This window comes from Lactuca sativa, chromosome 1 (assembly GCF_002870075.4).
Source record: "Lactuca sativa cultivar Salinas chromosome 1, Lsat_Salinas_v11, whole genome shotgun sequence".
NCBI lineage: Eukaryota > Viridiplantae > Streptophyta > Magnoliopsida > Asterales > Asteraceae > Lactuca > Lactuca sativa.
The window spans coordinates 77,509,019-77,525,606 of NC_056623.2; the positions used below are offsets into that span (position 1 = coordinate 77,509,019).

The 16,588-nt window shown below is 34.0% G+C and overlaps 2 protein-coding genes and 1 long non-coding RNA gene across 3 annotated transcripts; 2 read left to right on the top strand and 1 right to left on the bottom strand.

The window, feature by feature from the left end:
- Positions 1–3,196: 3,196 nt before the first annotated feature.
- On the bottom strand, positions 3,197–4,368 carry LOC111886091 (probable carboxylesterase 17). Its single transcript, XM_023882327.3, has one exon. It carries the CDS (start codon positions 4,295–4,297, stop codon positions 3,287–3,289), a length of 1,011 nt encoding a protein of 336 aa, XP_023738095.1. The 5' UTR covers positions 4,298–4,368; the 3' UTR covers positions 3,197–3,286.
- A 2,778-nt stretch (positions 4,369–7,146) lies between these two features.
- LOC111886122 (uncharacterized) lies at positions 7,147–8,296 on the top strand. The gene is made up of 3 exons (XR_002848314.2): positions 7,147–7,285; positions 7,830–7,953; positions 8,046–8,296. It is a non-coding gene; the product is annotated as an uncharacterized LOC111886122 (long non-coding RNA).
- A 1,563-nt stretch (positions 8,297–9,859) lies between these two features.
- Positions 9,860–12,247, top strand: LOC111886016 (pheophorbide a oxygenase, chloroplastic). The gene is made up of 7 exons (XM_023882256.3): positions 9,860–10,436; positions 10,507–10,742; positions 10,831–10,957; positions 11,049–11,185; positions 11,268–11,427; positions 11,493–11,762; positions 11,831–12,247. Exons 1-7 carry the CDS (start codon positions 10,026–10,028, stop codon positions 12,083–12,085), a joined length of 1,596 nt encoding a protein of 531 aa, XP_023738024.1. The 5' UTR covers positions 9,860–10,025; the 3' UTR covers positions 12,086–12,247.
- The last annotated feature ends 4,341 nt before the right edge of the window (positions 12,248–16,588 follow it).

A 16,588-nucleotide genomic window follows, 5' to 3' on the forward strand; every position in this document is an offset into this window, starting at 1 on the left:
GTATTTGACTAAGGGTTTTGTGGGAATTATAGCCGGAGGATTTCCGGAGCGGCAGCAGCAGAAGACAGTCAGTTCCCACGCAGATCAGCAACTACTTTGAGGTGAGTTACCTTCCAGTAGCGGTGGGTCTACGGCCACAATGTCGGCCCACCAGTAGGATTGTATGATGGATTTTTGTCTCTGTGATAATCATCTAGGATTGGTACTACCTGTGATATGTTATTATGCTAGTATGATATGATGCTATGTGCTAGTGACAGGAGGGGGAGATAGTCCCCAGTATACCGGTCGATAGGGCCGAAGGGGCGGTCATGCCCAGCCATGCTAGATAGATTATGAGATATATGTGTTATGTGGTAGTAGTAGGGGGTGAAATAGCCCCTAGTATCCGGTCGAGAGGACCGAAGGGGAGACCAACACCCATATATGCTAGTCAGTATCCGGTCGAGAGGACCGAAGGGGAGGCAAGCTCCCAGATATGTTAATCAGTATCCGGTCGAGAGGACCAAAGGGGAGGTCAGCTCCCAGATATACTAGACAGTATTCGGTCGAGAGGACCGAAGGGGTAGGTCGGGCACCCAGATATGCCTGACAATATATGTATGTTATGTGATTGTATGGTATGTGGTATGTTGGGGGAACTCACTAAGCTTCGTGCTTACAGTTTTCAGTTTTGGTTTCAGGTACCTCTTCATCGAAGGGGAAAGAGTTGGCGCGGTAGTGGCCCATCACACACATGCCCTGTATTCCGCACTATGAGATCTTCGTGGGGATTTGTACTCTGACATTATTATGTTTTATGAAATGTTTTTCCAAACATGCGATATCTTTATAGAATGTTATGATCGGTGAACGTTTTATTTCATATGTTTTGCTAAGTATATGTTTTAAAAACGAAATTTTTGGCTCGTATTTTTTGGATGTTACAACCGCTTCATTTTTTAAAGATTGTATCATTTTTTATTTCTTTTGAAATAAAATGTTGTCATCTCGAAAGAATCCACATTTTAATCTAATTGTGCATGTATACATGATTTCTGAAAACAATACCCATATAAGCAAACCCCTTCTTATTATTTTCTTCTTAATCGAAACACCCCTTCCTCCTTTCTCTTGTAATCGATCAAACAAAGGTTGTATAAAAACAAAGAATCGAGGTCGTTTTTTGTTGTATGTTTGCATGTATTTTGTGTGGTTTGTAGCACTCAAAATTATAGGTGGTGTATGTTAAAAAAAAGGACAAACATGAACGTCTCCTTCCTTCCTTCCCTCGCTCTATACTTTCTCTTAAATCTGGATTGTAAGTGTGGTCACAATAAAATCAAAAAATATGGGCCTTTTGTGCGAGATGACGATGGTGTAGGTGGTTGATGGTGTGGGACGAGATTGAGATGATGATGGTGGTGTACTGGTGTGTCATGACTAAATCTAGGGTAAATGTTAATTAGTTGTCTAGCACTTAACAAGTTGTTTGTTAATGTAGTACGACACATCATACACGTCCCTTACAATTTGTGCTCTTCCTTTCACTTCTAGTGTCACACTTCCTTGACCCATGACTTTTATCCGGATACTATTTCCTAATTTGTGTTCTTCCTTTCGAGCCTAGTTCTAATACCACTGTTCGCAAATCACTTATATATAAGAAAACTCAGAAGATGTATCAAGTGTTTGAAATTGTGTGAGGAATCAATGACTGATTAAATACAACAAAAAAACATAATAGAAAGGCAAAAATATAGGAACCGGTTTCGGTTCGATTCCGGGTACGGTTCCGAGTAAAGTGGTTCTAGAACCGAAAAACTCGAAAACATCAAAGTGGGTAGGTTGAAACCGGATAAAGTGGGTTTAGAATCGGAAAACCCGGAAAAACCGGAATTTTTTGGTAATTACTTACTACTTAGTAGGTTGAACTTTAAAAATTTTCATATTTATATCCCGACTTTGGGTGACTGTAACTCATTGAATATAAAACCAAAATTAACAAAATTATAGTCTAAAATCATGTACAAACTCTAAAATACACTCTGGAAATAACCGCATGTCAATCCGACTTTAAACGAATGAGATTTTCATGTGTTAACATTTTCACATAATAAAAAGTACAAAAAAAATAGCTGAAAAGTTGAAAATTTTCATTTTTGATATTCCGACTTCGGAGGGCTGTAAATCATTGAATGTTAAACCAAAAATGACAAAATTATAGTCTAAACTCATGTACAAACTGTAAACTACAAGTTGGAAAAAACCACATGTCAATCCGACTTCAAACGAATTAGATATGCATGTTTTAAAACTTTCACCGAATACAAAAAAACTAGAAAACTAAAAACTTCCAGCTTTGATATCTCGACTTTGGAGGACTTTAAGTCAATGAATATAATACTAAAAATGGTAAATTTATAGTCTAAAATCATGTACAAACTCTAAAATACATGTTGGAAAAAACTGCATGTCAATCGGAGTTGAAACGGATGAGATATGCATCTTTTAAACGTTTCACAAAAACCGGTTCCGGCCCTAAAAGTGGTTCCGGTTCCAAACATCGGTTCCGGCTTTTAGACCCGGTTTACCCGGACCCGATGGACTCAAACCCGGATTACCCGAAACCCGGATAAAGCCAATTTTTAAACCCGGAAACGGTTCTATATATTTCAGTTCTAACGGTTCCGGTTCCGGTTGCGGTCCGATTCCAGTTCCGGTCCGGTTTTTCAGTTCTAAATCTCATCCCTAATTTCTACTGTATCGAAATGGAAATTCAAAAACACAAATAAAGGCGTGAGAATAGATCCACCATTTGACTACCATTAGCCCTTAAACAGAAAGAAACGTGAATTTATTAATAAACCTAATTGATTTTCCTTACAAAATAGCTTTTACATAAATAACTTGTACATAATTAAGCTTTGTAATTTTTAAAAACCGAACAAAATGAAAATGCTGGTAAATGTAGATCTAGATATATTATTATTTTGCATGAATAAAATATTATATAAATAGTAATTGTTTGGACGAGGAGATCGAATATTATTAATGAACTAACCACATGTTAGAAAGAAACAAAACATAAAATAATAATTGACCTAAAATTTATGAATGTAACCCTTCTAAGTTCTAAGTACTCACTACGGAGATATGAAGTTAATTTGTTTTCGGGTATTTCAAGTTATTTTCATTATAAAGATTAACTTCAACATATTGATTGAAACTATCAGAATAATTATTAAAAAAAACAACATGACATAATTGAAAGATATGTTGGAATTACACTCATAGCAAGATTTACTTAGTTGTTTCGCATGAAATGGGAGATTCCTTCGATCAATTTATGAGTCTCTTGAGAGGTTTTTGGGTCCACGTCAATGGCGATCTTATTGAGATAAAAACTGTGTCCAACTCCATTACTCATCAACAACTCAACCTTCTTCCCAGCTTCTTTCATCTCTTGATAAAACTCCATCTCCGTTTCTATCATCAAGTCATCCTCCGCCAAACACATCAAATACGGCGGCAAATCCAACCCACGCAGCGCCTCTCCCTCTCCCATCGGACATGTTATCGGGTGGTCTCTGGTGGTGCCCTCCGGCAACCCCAGCTGCAGAAACTTATACAACATGTCCCGAGTAAAAAACAGAGACTCTTGTTTTTCCAACTCCGACTTGCTTTTCACCGATCTGAGAAACCCTGGATGGATGAGAATCGCTCCGGCCAGTCTCAGTGGATGGAGGTTTTCTCCGGCTACCCTTTTAGCCAACTGATGGACTATGTTCCCACCTGTGCTGTCTCCGATGAGGAAAACACGGTTGAAGTCTCCCTTACAAGACAGCCATGGTTGGTGTGCTTTTTTATTGGCCAAATCTTGGAGCCAGAGAAGGGTGGAGTAAGCTTCATCAATGGCGGAAGGGAGGCGATGCTCAGGGGCAAGATGGAGGTAGGTACTAACAACGATGGCTCCAGTTTCACGTGTGAGTCGAGTGTAGGTATTATAATACATGAACCAGTCAGCTTGGCTGATGCAAAACCCTCCACCATGCAAGTGGAGGATTATGGACAGCTTTCTGGAGTCGTCGGGAACCTCAGGGAGATAAACTCTGACGCGAAGATCATCGGAATCTGGATGGATGAAAAGGTCATGGGTTGCTACGCCGTGGATGAAGTTGTTGTGTGGCGGGACTGGATCAGACATGAACTTGAATTCCGGTGGTCCTGTCCATGTCCGATCAACAAAACCGTCGTCATAGACTGTGAACCAGCCGGAAACTTGGTCGACGATTGTTCTTTGGGGAGCCATATTCATATTCTATTGCATTGTGAGTACAAGTTAGGTGGAATGGTGGATGAATTCAATTGTATCTATTTACAGTTTCGAGTGGTGTTGTGGTTTTTTTATAGAAGTGTTGGATGAAATTGTTTACGGATTCAATGGTAAGAAAAGGTGATTAAAAAATATAAAGAAATTAGAAAAATGAGGGGTAAGGACAAAAATGTCCATTCCATGCATTTAACAATTGTTAAATTTTGTCTAAACTTATTTTTGGGTAATACAAATATAAAATTTAACATTAATAAAATAAAATGTTACTAAAAATATAGGATGAAAGAAGTAAACAATATGTTTAATGGAGTTGGAAATCTATATTAAAATTTTTAAGCGAAAAAAACATTTTTAAAATCTTTTTTTTTTTAATTTATGGTTTATTTACCTCGATAATCTCCTAAAAATTTTTATTACAGATGTTCTAAACACAAAAAGAAAAAAAGAAAAAAAAAACGTGTTTTTTTTTTTTAAATATCTAATTTTTTAAATCTCTCGGATAACATAATGTTTTCAATCAATTTTTTATAACAGTAATAAAAAAATTTGTTTGCATATAAGTTTTTTATATATAATATAAGTTTTTTTACATACATAATATTGTAACACGGGGAAAAATGTTATTAAATAATAATAAAGGACAAATTGCATACTATGTTTTAGTCATTTTTAATATTAAACATTATTAATCAATTTATTCCAACCTACCACCCAACTTTCATATTTTACTAAATCAACCATTACGACTTCTATAAGGTATTTTCAAGTTTAACATGTTGACTTGGAACGACTTCTATAATCCATTTAATCCAACAAACCACCCAACTTTCATATTTATATTTTCATCATGTAAAATTTCCAAAAAAAAATTAATATTTTGAATAAATCTACAAAATAGTTCCAAATTAATTATTTTTATAAAAACATCCTTAAAAACCGATAAAATATTGCATTTTGACCATCTTTCCAATTCAGTCGGTAACAAATTAATTTGTGACCATTTTGTAAATTGTCCCAAACTATTGGGACTATTTCTGCAACTGACCTACAATATTGATACTTTTCTGCAAAAACATGTATTTTTATTTTTATTAATTTAATGAAAACTCATATATATATATATATATATATATATATATATATATATATATATATATATATATATATATATATATATATATATATATATGTCAAAAACGAACAGAACAGTTCATGTTTAAGTATGGTGGACCATGTCATGCTTAAGTATGGTGGACTAGAAGTGCATGGTAGACAGACAGCCATACTCAAATTAGGTCACACTTAAGTATGATGGGCAGACGTTGATACTTAGCATGCCTAACTAACACATTGTATTCGAAAGATTTGATCAGATAAAGTAACCAAAAGTACGTCTCTCCTGCAAAGAGAATATCGAAGATTAATCTTCAAAACACTTAAGGCCAGAAGTGTCTTCACATCAATCTTCATTGCCATTTTCAAAAACATTTTTAAATCTTTAAACGTTTTTTAATCTTCACATCAATATTCATCACCGCCTTCAAAATGTTTTTAAAGATGGTGATGAAAATTGATGTGAAGACACTCCTGACTTTAAGTGTTTTAAAGATTGATCTTTGATATTCTCTTTACTAGAGAGACATACTTTTGGTAAGATAAAATTTCTACCCATAACAATTGTGTTGTCGAACCCTTATTTTCTTGAAGTATTGTAACTTTTTTTCAATTTTTTTTATAATAGATAAAGTTGGAATAAATATAGGGAAAATGATTTTGGATGATAGCTAACCGTTGAGTTTATTATCATTTGGTCTTTTTTTATACACAATATACCATCAAACTTGTTGTTTGTGTTCACCATAACCATTTTGACCGGCTATAACAGGTAATAGCCAGTCAAAAGGGTTATAGTGAAGATAAACAATAAGTTCGATGGTATATTGAGTACAAAAAAAGAGACCAAATGAGAATAAACTCAATAGTTAGTTACCCTCCAGAATCATTTTCCCATAAATCTAAGTTTTAATTTTAAATTAACAAAGATATATCTATTTTTTTAAGCTAGAAGATGTCTAAAAATGTTAGAAGACTATAGTTTACATCTAAGTCAAGAAGATAACGGTCACAACTTTTTAGGTCTACGGTTTTCTAAAAAACAAACAATCTACAAAAATTAATGTGTGTGTGTGTGGTATGTGCGGTGCAAACAAAATAGACAAGAAGATTTGTTGATAAAAAAAACAAACACAACCTAAAAATAGATGTTTAAAAAAAATGAGATAGTAACGTAAAATCTACTCTACTAAATGAAAATTCATTTTATCACATGTCAATCTCTTATCAGTTTTGACACTTGTCATTTTGTTGTATTATTAAAGTAAATAATATTTATATGTTAATTTATGGGTTTTTTCAAATTTTAAAATTAATATATATATATATATATATATATATATATATATATATATATATATATATATATATATATATATATATGTATAAAGTATTAAATATAATAAATATAATAGTAATTGTAATGAATACGTTTCTTCCTTTTTTATTTCAAAATTTTATTTTAAAAAATACTTAACTTTTATATTTTGATGTTTAGTTTTTTTAGTTAATTCATGTAATACATTGGTCTCACGTCTAATAAAGAAAAAATTAGAAAGAAAAAATATTTACCTAAACAAAATCTTTACAAAAATAATGACCAAAATTTGTAATTTAGTAACATAAATAAAGGCAAAGAAAAAGCGAACAAATCTGCTAATCTAAAAATTAAACGGGAACCATTTCGGGTCAACTGGTACACGAACTTCACCCGAGCTGTTCGACCCATTTGGGTTAGATGAACTCATTTGATAGCTCGATGCAACTTCAATCCTATAATTGAGGTCACCCACAGTTCTGTAGTTGGTGATTCATAGCTTTCTAAGCAACTTTGGCTTCGCATTTTCTCACCTACAGGTAACATGAATCTGATTATCCTTTTATTTCGCTTTGATTCTATGATATCTATATACGTATAAGCATGATCGAGAGTTAAATTAGGGTTTTGGTGGCTTCATTTCATGAATAGGTAACAGAGTATTTCAGGGAATTAAGAATTATGGTTTTCCATAACAATGATTTATTCTAGGGTTTGATTCCATGGTGGTGGTATAGATTATAGAACAACCTCATCTACGGTATTTCTTTTGTTGTTTGCCTTTTGAATTCTTCACAATCATCCAATCTAAGGCAATAATTTATGCTATTAGTCCAAATTTTGGATTAATTCGAATGATTGATTCCCTTTTTGAGAACTGGATACCATAAATCTTAGGTCATAAGTTGAATTATGCCCACCTAAACTTTTTGTATCTCCTACTTTGGTTCCATGTTACAGAATTTTATGTACTACGCATTCATATCATAGAATCAGCCTTGATGAATCTATCAAGATCATCCATTTGTTTATGATTTATGATACCTAACTGTATATAACAAATTTCCTTTTGTTGATTTACAGATACTTTTGAATTAGTCTGCATTAAAAGATCTTGATGTCAAGAACACGTAACATAATGGTTGCAATAGGCTTGGTAGCTTTTGCAAGTGCATGTTTAGCTTTTCCCTTTTATATGGCGTAAGCCGTAAGTACATTGCTTTTTGTTTCATTTATTTATTTTATTTAGTCTTTCTTGAAACATTAAACATTAAATTGTATGTTAATTGCTGAATACAGGACTAGGTCATCATCAAAGGCCCAGGTTATTGATTCATCAAAACCATTGCCACCTCAAGCAACTTTTAGAGGACCTTATATCAATATTGGATCACGTGATGTTGGACCTGATTATCAGACTTATTCCAAGAAATAATCTTTTTTAGCTACTTTATTTTTATTTGTGTCATGTATTGTAGTAACTAAAGTATTTATAAAACAATGTACTTTGTTAAAATGATTAAATTAATAATATCAATCCGTTTGGTTTCTATTATTGTTATTCTTGTTCTTTCCGGCCACCATAGAGTGAATGAATATCACATGTATGAGTGACAAATGGTGTACCAAATTTATGTTAATTTGTTAATATACTTTCTATGAGAACAATTATAGATAAATATTTACCTTTTTTTGTTGATTTGTATATGGTTAGATTTGGTTTTGTTTTCCATGTATCATGGTTTAGAAATAACAGCATGCCGTTTACCAAAAAAATTAAAAGAAAAAATTGAAATAAGACTCGTTATCCTAAAACTATCAAGTATAATGGGTATTTGGATTAAAAGTACACCAAAATGAGCTAGCAAAATGATGGTTTGATTCATTCCGAGCTATTTACTAAAATGACTACAAAAAATGGTTGTCCACTTCGTGAAAATGGACAACAAATTTGCAATAGTACAATTTTCTTACACGAAAATGAATTTTCTAACAAAGAGCTAATCACGTTGCACATATTATATAAATGCAAACATGTAGCAATTTAAAATCGACTTTAACATACAACAAAATCAACTCAAACTCACATTGAAACCTAAAAAACCAATTCAAACTTAAATTTCAACAATAAAACTGCATCTTTGTCGCACGTGGTTACTAGTGGCTTACGATTCAAAAGGAAAGGGGCAGGGGATTGTTGTAGGGGTAAAGGTGGTTTTTTGCGAAGTAGCAGAAAATGAGAGAGGCAGGGAAAGATGTGAATGTCAACCGTAGTAAAGGGTGTGTGAGTGTTTTAATTTGAGAGAATAAGACCATCTCCAACTCATCTTCATTTTTTTTCCCATAAATGGAGTAAAAAATGAAGTAAATAGTGTTTCATCTCCAACCTTATTCTATTTTATACTCTATTTTTTACTCCAAAAAAATATATTCCTAGAATATTCTATTTTTATAACTTATATATATTATCAAATACACCCCTCTACAAATTAAACTCTATATTTATGATTAATTAATATAAATTAGTATATAACATGATATTATAAATATTAAATATTGCATTTAAATTATAATTAGTATATAAAATAAACTAAAAATGTATAAAATAAAAATGAGAGAGACTAAAATTGTCAACCAAACTTCACCTCCATTTTTGGAGATACTATTCATATCTCCAAAAATAGAGGTGAAAATAAGATAGGGTTGGAGAAAAATAGAGGAAGAAATGAAGTTTGAGGATGAGTTGGAGATACCTAAGGAGGAAGATATAGTTTTGTAATGTTTTTTAAAACTTAACTATGTAAAATGATTTTTTTTTTTTTTTTTTGAATTATGTTGGCCGAAGAAAATGATCAGAAAATTGAGATTGTTTGAGAAGCTAAAAGGGACAAAATTTGTACATAACATAGTTTAAGTAAGTAAATTATATCTGAAAATGTAAATGTAATAATGTTTTTTGAACAAGGAAATATACAAAAATGATAAAAATAGGTATAAAAGTAATAATTGATTACGGTAAAGATTTTCCCCTTTTATATTGCACTGAATTTATTTAATCTAATAATTTGTAGTTTAACGGTTTTTGGAGGGGAAAAACCTTATGGGATCCTTGATACATCGGTGTTAGTTGAAATTTTTGCTTTGTTGTTCAATTTGTCTCTTTGCCATGATCGACATTTCAAACCTACACGTAAAGTCTTCCTTGTTAACCTACAAAACACACACTCTGCACCACTAGAATCAAGAAACCACAATAATTTTCTTTCAAAATCGATAAAAATGGCTTCTTTACTATTCCCAACGCCACCAACAACCACCACCAACACTTGCTTATTTCCTTCACTTCCTCTTCACCACACAAAAACCATAATTCTCCGTTCCCACTCATCATCACCACCCTCATCTCGCCGGAAAAATCTCCTCCCTCCACTCCGAGTAGCTGCCCCACCTTCCCCCTCCACCACCGACACTTCCATTGATCCAGAATTCGAAGAATCGGAAACCAGTTCTTCGTCGAAATTCTCATGGAGAGATCACTGGTACCCAATATCCCTAATCGAAGACCTCGATCCAAACCTCGCAACCCCTTTCACTCTCCTCAACCGCGACCTCGTTATCTGGTTCGACAAAACTAACAACCAATGGGTTGCTTTTGACGACAAATGCCCTCATCGCCTTGCTCCTTTATCGGTATGTTAACCCTCCAATTTTACCCTTTTCATTAGGGTTTTATCGATCTTACAAAATTCGATTCTTTCAGGAAGGAAGGATCGATGAAAACGGACATCTACAGTGTTCTTACCACGGATGGTCCTTCGAAGGATCCGGATCCTGTTCTCGGATCCCTCAAGCATCATCAGAAGGACCCGAAGCTCGAGCTGTTCAATCACCAAGAGCATGTGCTACCAGGTTTCCAACAATGGTGTCTCAAGGTTTGCTCTTTGTATGGCCTGATGAAAATGGTTTAGAACGAGCTCGTGCCACTCAGCCTCCAATGTAATCACCAAATTCTTTTCACTATTATAATATTCATCACCTATATTTAATTGATCAATCATTATCCCCAATTTTTAATGTCGATTAGGTTGCCTGATGACTTCGAAAACCCTGAATTTTCAACAGTCACGATTCAACGTGATCTGTTCTATGGATACGATACTCTCATGGAGAATGTTTCTGATCCCTCACACATTGATTTTGCTCATCATAAGGTGAGAACACAGTTGCCCTCTTCCCACTGCCCGCTGCCCGGATTCTTCATATCTGCTGCCCGAATTCTTAATTTCTTGAATGATTCTACAGGTTACAGGGAGGAGGGATAGAGCTAAACCACTACCATTTAAAATGGATTCCACTGGTCATTGGGGGTTTTCTGGAGAAAACGAAGGGAACCCAAAAATCAGTGCTAAGTTTATCGCGCCTTGCTATTACATAAACAAGTAAGTTTACACAACTAAAGGGTAATATAGGCATTTCACAACTAGAAAGAGATTAATTAAAGAAATTTATTATTGTTTTCAGGATAGAAATTGACACAAAACTCCCTATTGTGGGTGACCAAAAGTGGGTAATTTGGATTTGTTCCTTCAATGTACCAATGTCACCTGGAAAGACTCGTTCCATTGTTTGCAGTGCTAGAAATTTCTTTCAGTTTACAATGCCCGGGCCCGCATGGTGGCAGGTAAAGTGTGTGAATTAAACTAAATGACTATTTTACCCTTTTATATAAAATGGTGAAAATTGTAGGTTGTTCCAAGATGGCATGAACATTGGACATCAAACAAAGTATATGATGGTGATATGATTGTTCTCCAAGGTCAAGAAAAAGTCTTCTTATCACAATCAATGGAAGATGTCAACAAAAACTACACAAAACTCACATTTACCCCAACACAAGCCGATCGATTTGTATTAGCATTCAGAAACTGGCTCAGAAGACATGGAAAAAGTCAACCCGAATGGTTTGGTCAACCCAACATCCAATCACTACCCTCCACATACCTATCCAAACGCCAGGTATATGCTTTTCGTATTTCTTGAAATCTTTTTGTATGTTTTTGTGATGTTTATGTTGTTTGTGGCAGATGTTGGATAGATTTGAGCAACATACATTGAAATGTTCTTCATGTAAGAAAGCTCATGAAAGATTTGAGACATTGAAGAAGGTTTTAATTGGAGGGTGTGTTGTACTTTGTGCTGCTGCTGGTGTACCTTCTGAGATACAAATACGTGTTGTTTTTGCGGGATTTGCGGTTTTGAGTGCGGGATTGGCTTATTATTGTCATGAACTACAGAAGAATTTTGTTTTTGTGGATTATGTGCATGCTGATATTGATTGATTAAACTTTGGTGTAATATGTATTTTTTTGGAATTATTAGTGAAGTGTATCATGTATTTTATACTTTGGATATAGAAATTAGATGGTGGTGTTATACAGTACTACAGTAGGATCAGAAACATGAGATTTGTATGCATATAAAATGATGGGGTTGTTTTAGCATATGCATGTTTGTTCTTTTCCTACATTTATATCATAATTTTGTACTTATGGCTAAAAATCACCTAATCTTACAATGTTACAAACGTGTACAATGATATTAAAGTAACCTACACAAGGAAATACATGATATTTTTTATGTCAAAATCATAGTCTCCTTTGAAATACTTCATGTTAATTTGTAGTCCTTTTCTAAGAGATTTTTGTTATGGTTTGACTCATGAAACCCAAAATAGGATATCAAATTGAAGCCATAAAAAATCGAGTTAGAAACCCTTAAAGTCAAGAAATTCTAAGCTCTAGATGTAAAACCATAATCTACAACTCGATGTTGTTCTTTGTCTTACATCAAAAAAGGTGTACATGGATGAAAACACCTCTCCAAAGAAAGAGCATGTTGGATTGTTGGGTTCATCTTTTGGGTTTCATGATGGTGAACAGTGACGCGTCATGTTTGAGTATGCACGTCACATCAATAAGAACATCTACAAATTTAAGTTTTCGTAATGAAATTGTTGTGACTTAAACGACAGATAATTAAAACCAACCATCTCAACCGGATTTAAATGTTTAATAACACAATATAACCAAGTTTAGTTCATTGATACCGACATAATTCATCGAGAAAGATGAAATTTTCACAATAAGCACTCGTGGAGTGTCCGAGCTGAGACACGTTGCGCCTGCGAGCCTCCAACGCGTGTCCCTTCCATTCGCATGCGAGCCGACGCGTGCCTCCCTTCCCCTCTTCGGCCGAGACCTCGCACCCTATATAAGGGGTTCGAACCCTCCAGGTTCCTTTGCAATTTTCACACCATTTTCACCATTTTTCACATATTTCACCTCCTTAAACCTCCTTAAAAACCCCCCGAAGTCCCGATAACATATCTAACACCCAAAGAACATCCCGAAGCACCAGAAGTCCATAAGAAAAGAGTCTATCGGTTTCTAACTCAACCCTCGCAAAGCCCGGTTTTTCAGCAATAAAGTCTTTTCTAGCAACAAAGTGTTATCCAAATCACCATTACTATCATATGAGTTTATACCCCTATATTTTCATTATCTTTTTAATATTGTAAGGGGAAATACAAGTAAAATACAAGGAAATCTTGTATAAATAACAAAATTATTTAAATAGTTTACGATTGTTATTTTTACTAAAATAAATATACTACTTTACTAGTTCGAGATTTTATACAAAAACAAGCATATAAACTTTAATAGGTATAGTTTATGAGTCATGTACACTTATCAATACAGTTTATGGAACTTACATATTTATTTACATATTCAGAATAACTTACGAAAATAACCATATAAATTATATTAAATATAATTTATGAGATATTTACAGTTTATCTATTACAAATATATTTTTCATTATTCTACACATAACAATCGATATAGCTTTGTGAGACATACTTCAAATACTTATTTAAGTATAAAACAAATCCTGAAATTATAACAAGAGTCTCCTGTTAGGGGTGTCAAACCCAACAAATAATAGGGGTACAAAATACTCCAAATACACTGCTTTAATTCACTAAAGAGTAGTACAAGGTAAGCAGGGTCGAACCACAGAGACACAGGATAAAAGTCTATACCTCTTTGCCCAAGGTACTTTGGTCACAAAAGGGGGGTTTTGTTTGCAAAAGTCAAATAATGAAAATAACAATCAACTTTGAAACATGCAGAAAATTAAATAGACTTGTAAACAAGTTGTAAAAGTGTTTCCAGTTCTAGTTCTCAATGTTGTTGTTCAACTTGATTATGACTTGATGTAATTCGAGATTGCTATTCTAAGTTGGTACTGAAAGATATTAACACGCTCTAATAGCTCTCGCTTGCCAAATTATCTAACCAAAACACGCTATTTGACTAGACCTAGCTTTACTAATTCAACCTAAACACTCTTAGATTGTATTGAAAAACTGCATTAAGTTTTGTACAAGCTTCCCAACAATGTTCATTTCTTCTCATACGCTCGGAAGTGTGAAAACATGTGATATATGTTTTACAATAAGAAAACTTATTGTTTGTTACCAATTATTAACTTAATAGAACGATTAGGTGCCCTAAAAGTTAATTAACCGCACAAAAATTCAATTCATTAAAGTGGCCAATCAAACATAAATCAAATTTAAGGGTTCTAGTTTAAACAAAAACATAATCACTAGAATAGACTCACAAGTCAAACATCAAATAATATGCTTCAAGTCAAGCAATCAACATGTTTTGAACAAGAACTCAACTAGGGTTTCTTAGCCACACATGGCTAAGAACAAATCAAACAAGAATAAAGATGATATTGAAATGTTTAATCCTTACAAAAATGAAATCCAAAGTGTTTGCAATGATTAGGTCTTCTCTAAAACTGCAAAAAGTCTACTAGAAATCCCCAAATTGCTCCCAAAAATCGTTCTCCTCTTCAAATGACGTCTTCTCCTATTTTAATTAAAGTTCATGTAACTTGCCATAAGGCCATGCGATTTTAGCATGGCCATGCCTTTTGCCCATGCGTTTTTAGCATGGCCATTTGTCTTAACCATGTGTTTTTGGCATGACCCATGCTTTTTGCTAAAACTCAAACTAGTCTTCACTGTTGGCTCCATCTTCAGTCTAGCTTCACCACGAGTCAAATTGCTCAAATATAAGATGATAAAGGAAAAACACGACTCGTGTCGGTGTGACATGAGCCGTGCTTCAAACGTAGTCCTTTGCTATGATGATAATGCACAATAACTCGGGTTCCGTCTTCTTGTTCTCTTCATTGCATGACTGGTTCATCTTCTCTTCATGATCCAAGTTTCATGCTCCATGCATCCAAGCTCCATGCTCCATAATGTTTGCGAAATAAATAAAAAATAGTGAAGTACCAGACATTCTTGATAAAGTATGCAATTTCCCTAATAATCAACTAAATGCAAGAATTATGAAGTAGAATGCTATGAAAGGACGAAAATAAACATGCAAAATAGGTGCATAAAATGCACCTATCAAAGCTCCCTAAGCTTAGACCTTTCTTGTCCTCAAGAAAGAACAAAATTAAGAATCACCTTAGAGAAGACGATAGGAGACTAAAAAGAAACTAGATGAAAAGAACGGAAGGAACGAAAAGGACTTAAAGAGAATTAAGAGTGGATGCATGCAATAAAAGAAAAACTAATGAAAATGATATATGTACAAAAAGATGCTTAAGAAAAGTGAACCGAAGATAAATCCAAAAACACAAATAATTTTTTTTATACGATCAGACTTTACATCAATGAGGCTCCAGTCACTAATATCTAGGCGACCATCCTGCTACCTTTCACATATCACAGACTCCCAAAGTGAGGAAGACCTGAAACCATGTAACCCAATAATCCAACCCTAGTTTTATTGAAACTTCATACCTTAGTTAGCCTTATGAGCGAAAATGACATAGTCCGGATCTCATGTCTAAAGACTAGATAAGTAAGAACCATGATCGACGCATCCTTAAGAACCCGCACGACCAAATCAACTTTCGCCAAAGCAGCAAGGGCCAACCCCCGTAGGAGCCCGAGCTCTATGCTTTCACTTTTTCGAGAGCCACAAGTATCATATCACACAGTTCTTCTTTCGCCAAATATAACTTTGAAGTGGCTTCTAATTTGATTGAACTTTGATTTGTACTTCGTTTTGAACTTGGATTCTTCAATCTTCATTTTTGGAATTTCTTGAGATTTTTTCATTTGAGCGTTTGAAATTCTTGATTTGGGTACTAGATATGGCATTGTACCTTTTTTTACTGTGTGAGTTTGATACTTAAGCTCTCTGTTACCGCAAAGGTAACGCGTGTCAACAAATAGGGTCATGTTATGTGGGTCCAAATTTGTCAATCAAGTTTCTTTTTAAACATTCAGAAGCAAATCATACTAAAGTTGTTATTACCGCCCACAAAAAAGTTTCGGTACTTTATTTTTTTTATTATCTAAAGTTGGGGTCTCGAGTCACGATGTTTGGGTCCCTGGTTATGGCAGCTGATTCTACACTTCCAATAACAATCTGGTTGCCTTAGTATTTTTTTTCATTTGAGTTCTCGATTTCCCACTTCACGGAGCTATTGTATGTAAAGAGTATCATCATCTCATACACTTTTTTTTAACAATGCAAAAATGCAAAGAAACTGAGAAAAAAAATGAAAATAACCTTTTTTTAATGCTTTGAAATGAATGCATGGAAAGAAAAAATATATATATATAAAAATAAGAAAAGTAAAAATCTTTTTGGATTTTTTTTTTGATGAAATGCATGTGGAAACTAGAACCTCATGTACAAGGACCTCTCCCTAAGCTTAAGATTAAGCATCGTCCTCGATGC

Coding starts and splice junctions, on each gene's coding strand:
- LOC111886091 (XM_023882327.3), bottom strand. CDS start 4,297: ATGAATATGGCTCCCCAAAGAACAATCGTCGACCAAGTTTCCGGCTGG.
- LOC111886016 (XM_023882256.3), top strand. CDS start 10,026: ATGGCTTCTTTACTATTCCCAACGCCACCAACAACCACCACCAACACT. Junction 10,437..10,506: donor ATCGCCTTGCTCCTTTATCG/GTATGTTAACCC, acceptor CGATTCTTTCAG/GAAGGAAGGATCGATGAAAA. Junction 11,763..11,830: donor CATACCTATCCAAACGCCAG/GTATATGCTTTT, acceptor TGTTTGTGGCAG/ATGTTGGATAGATTTGAGCA.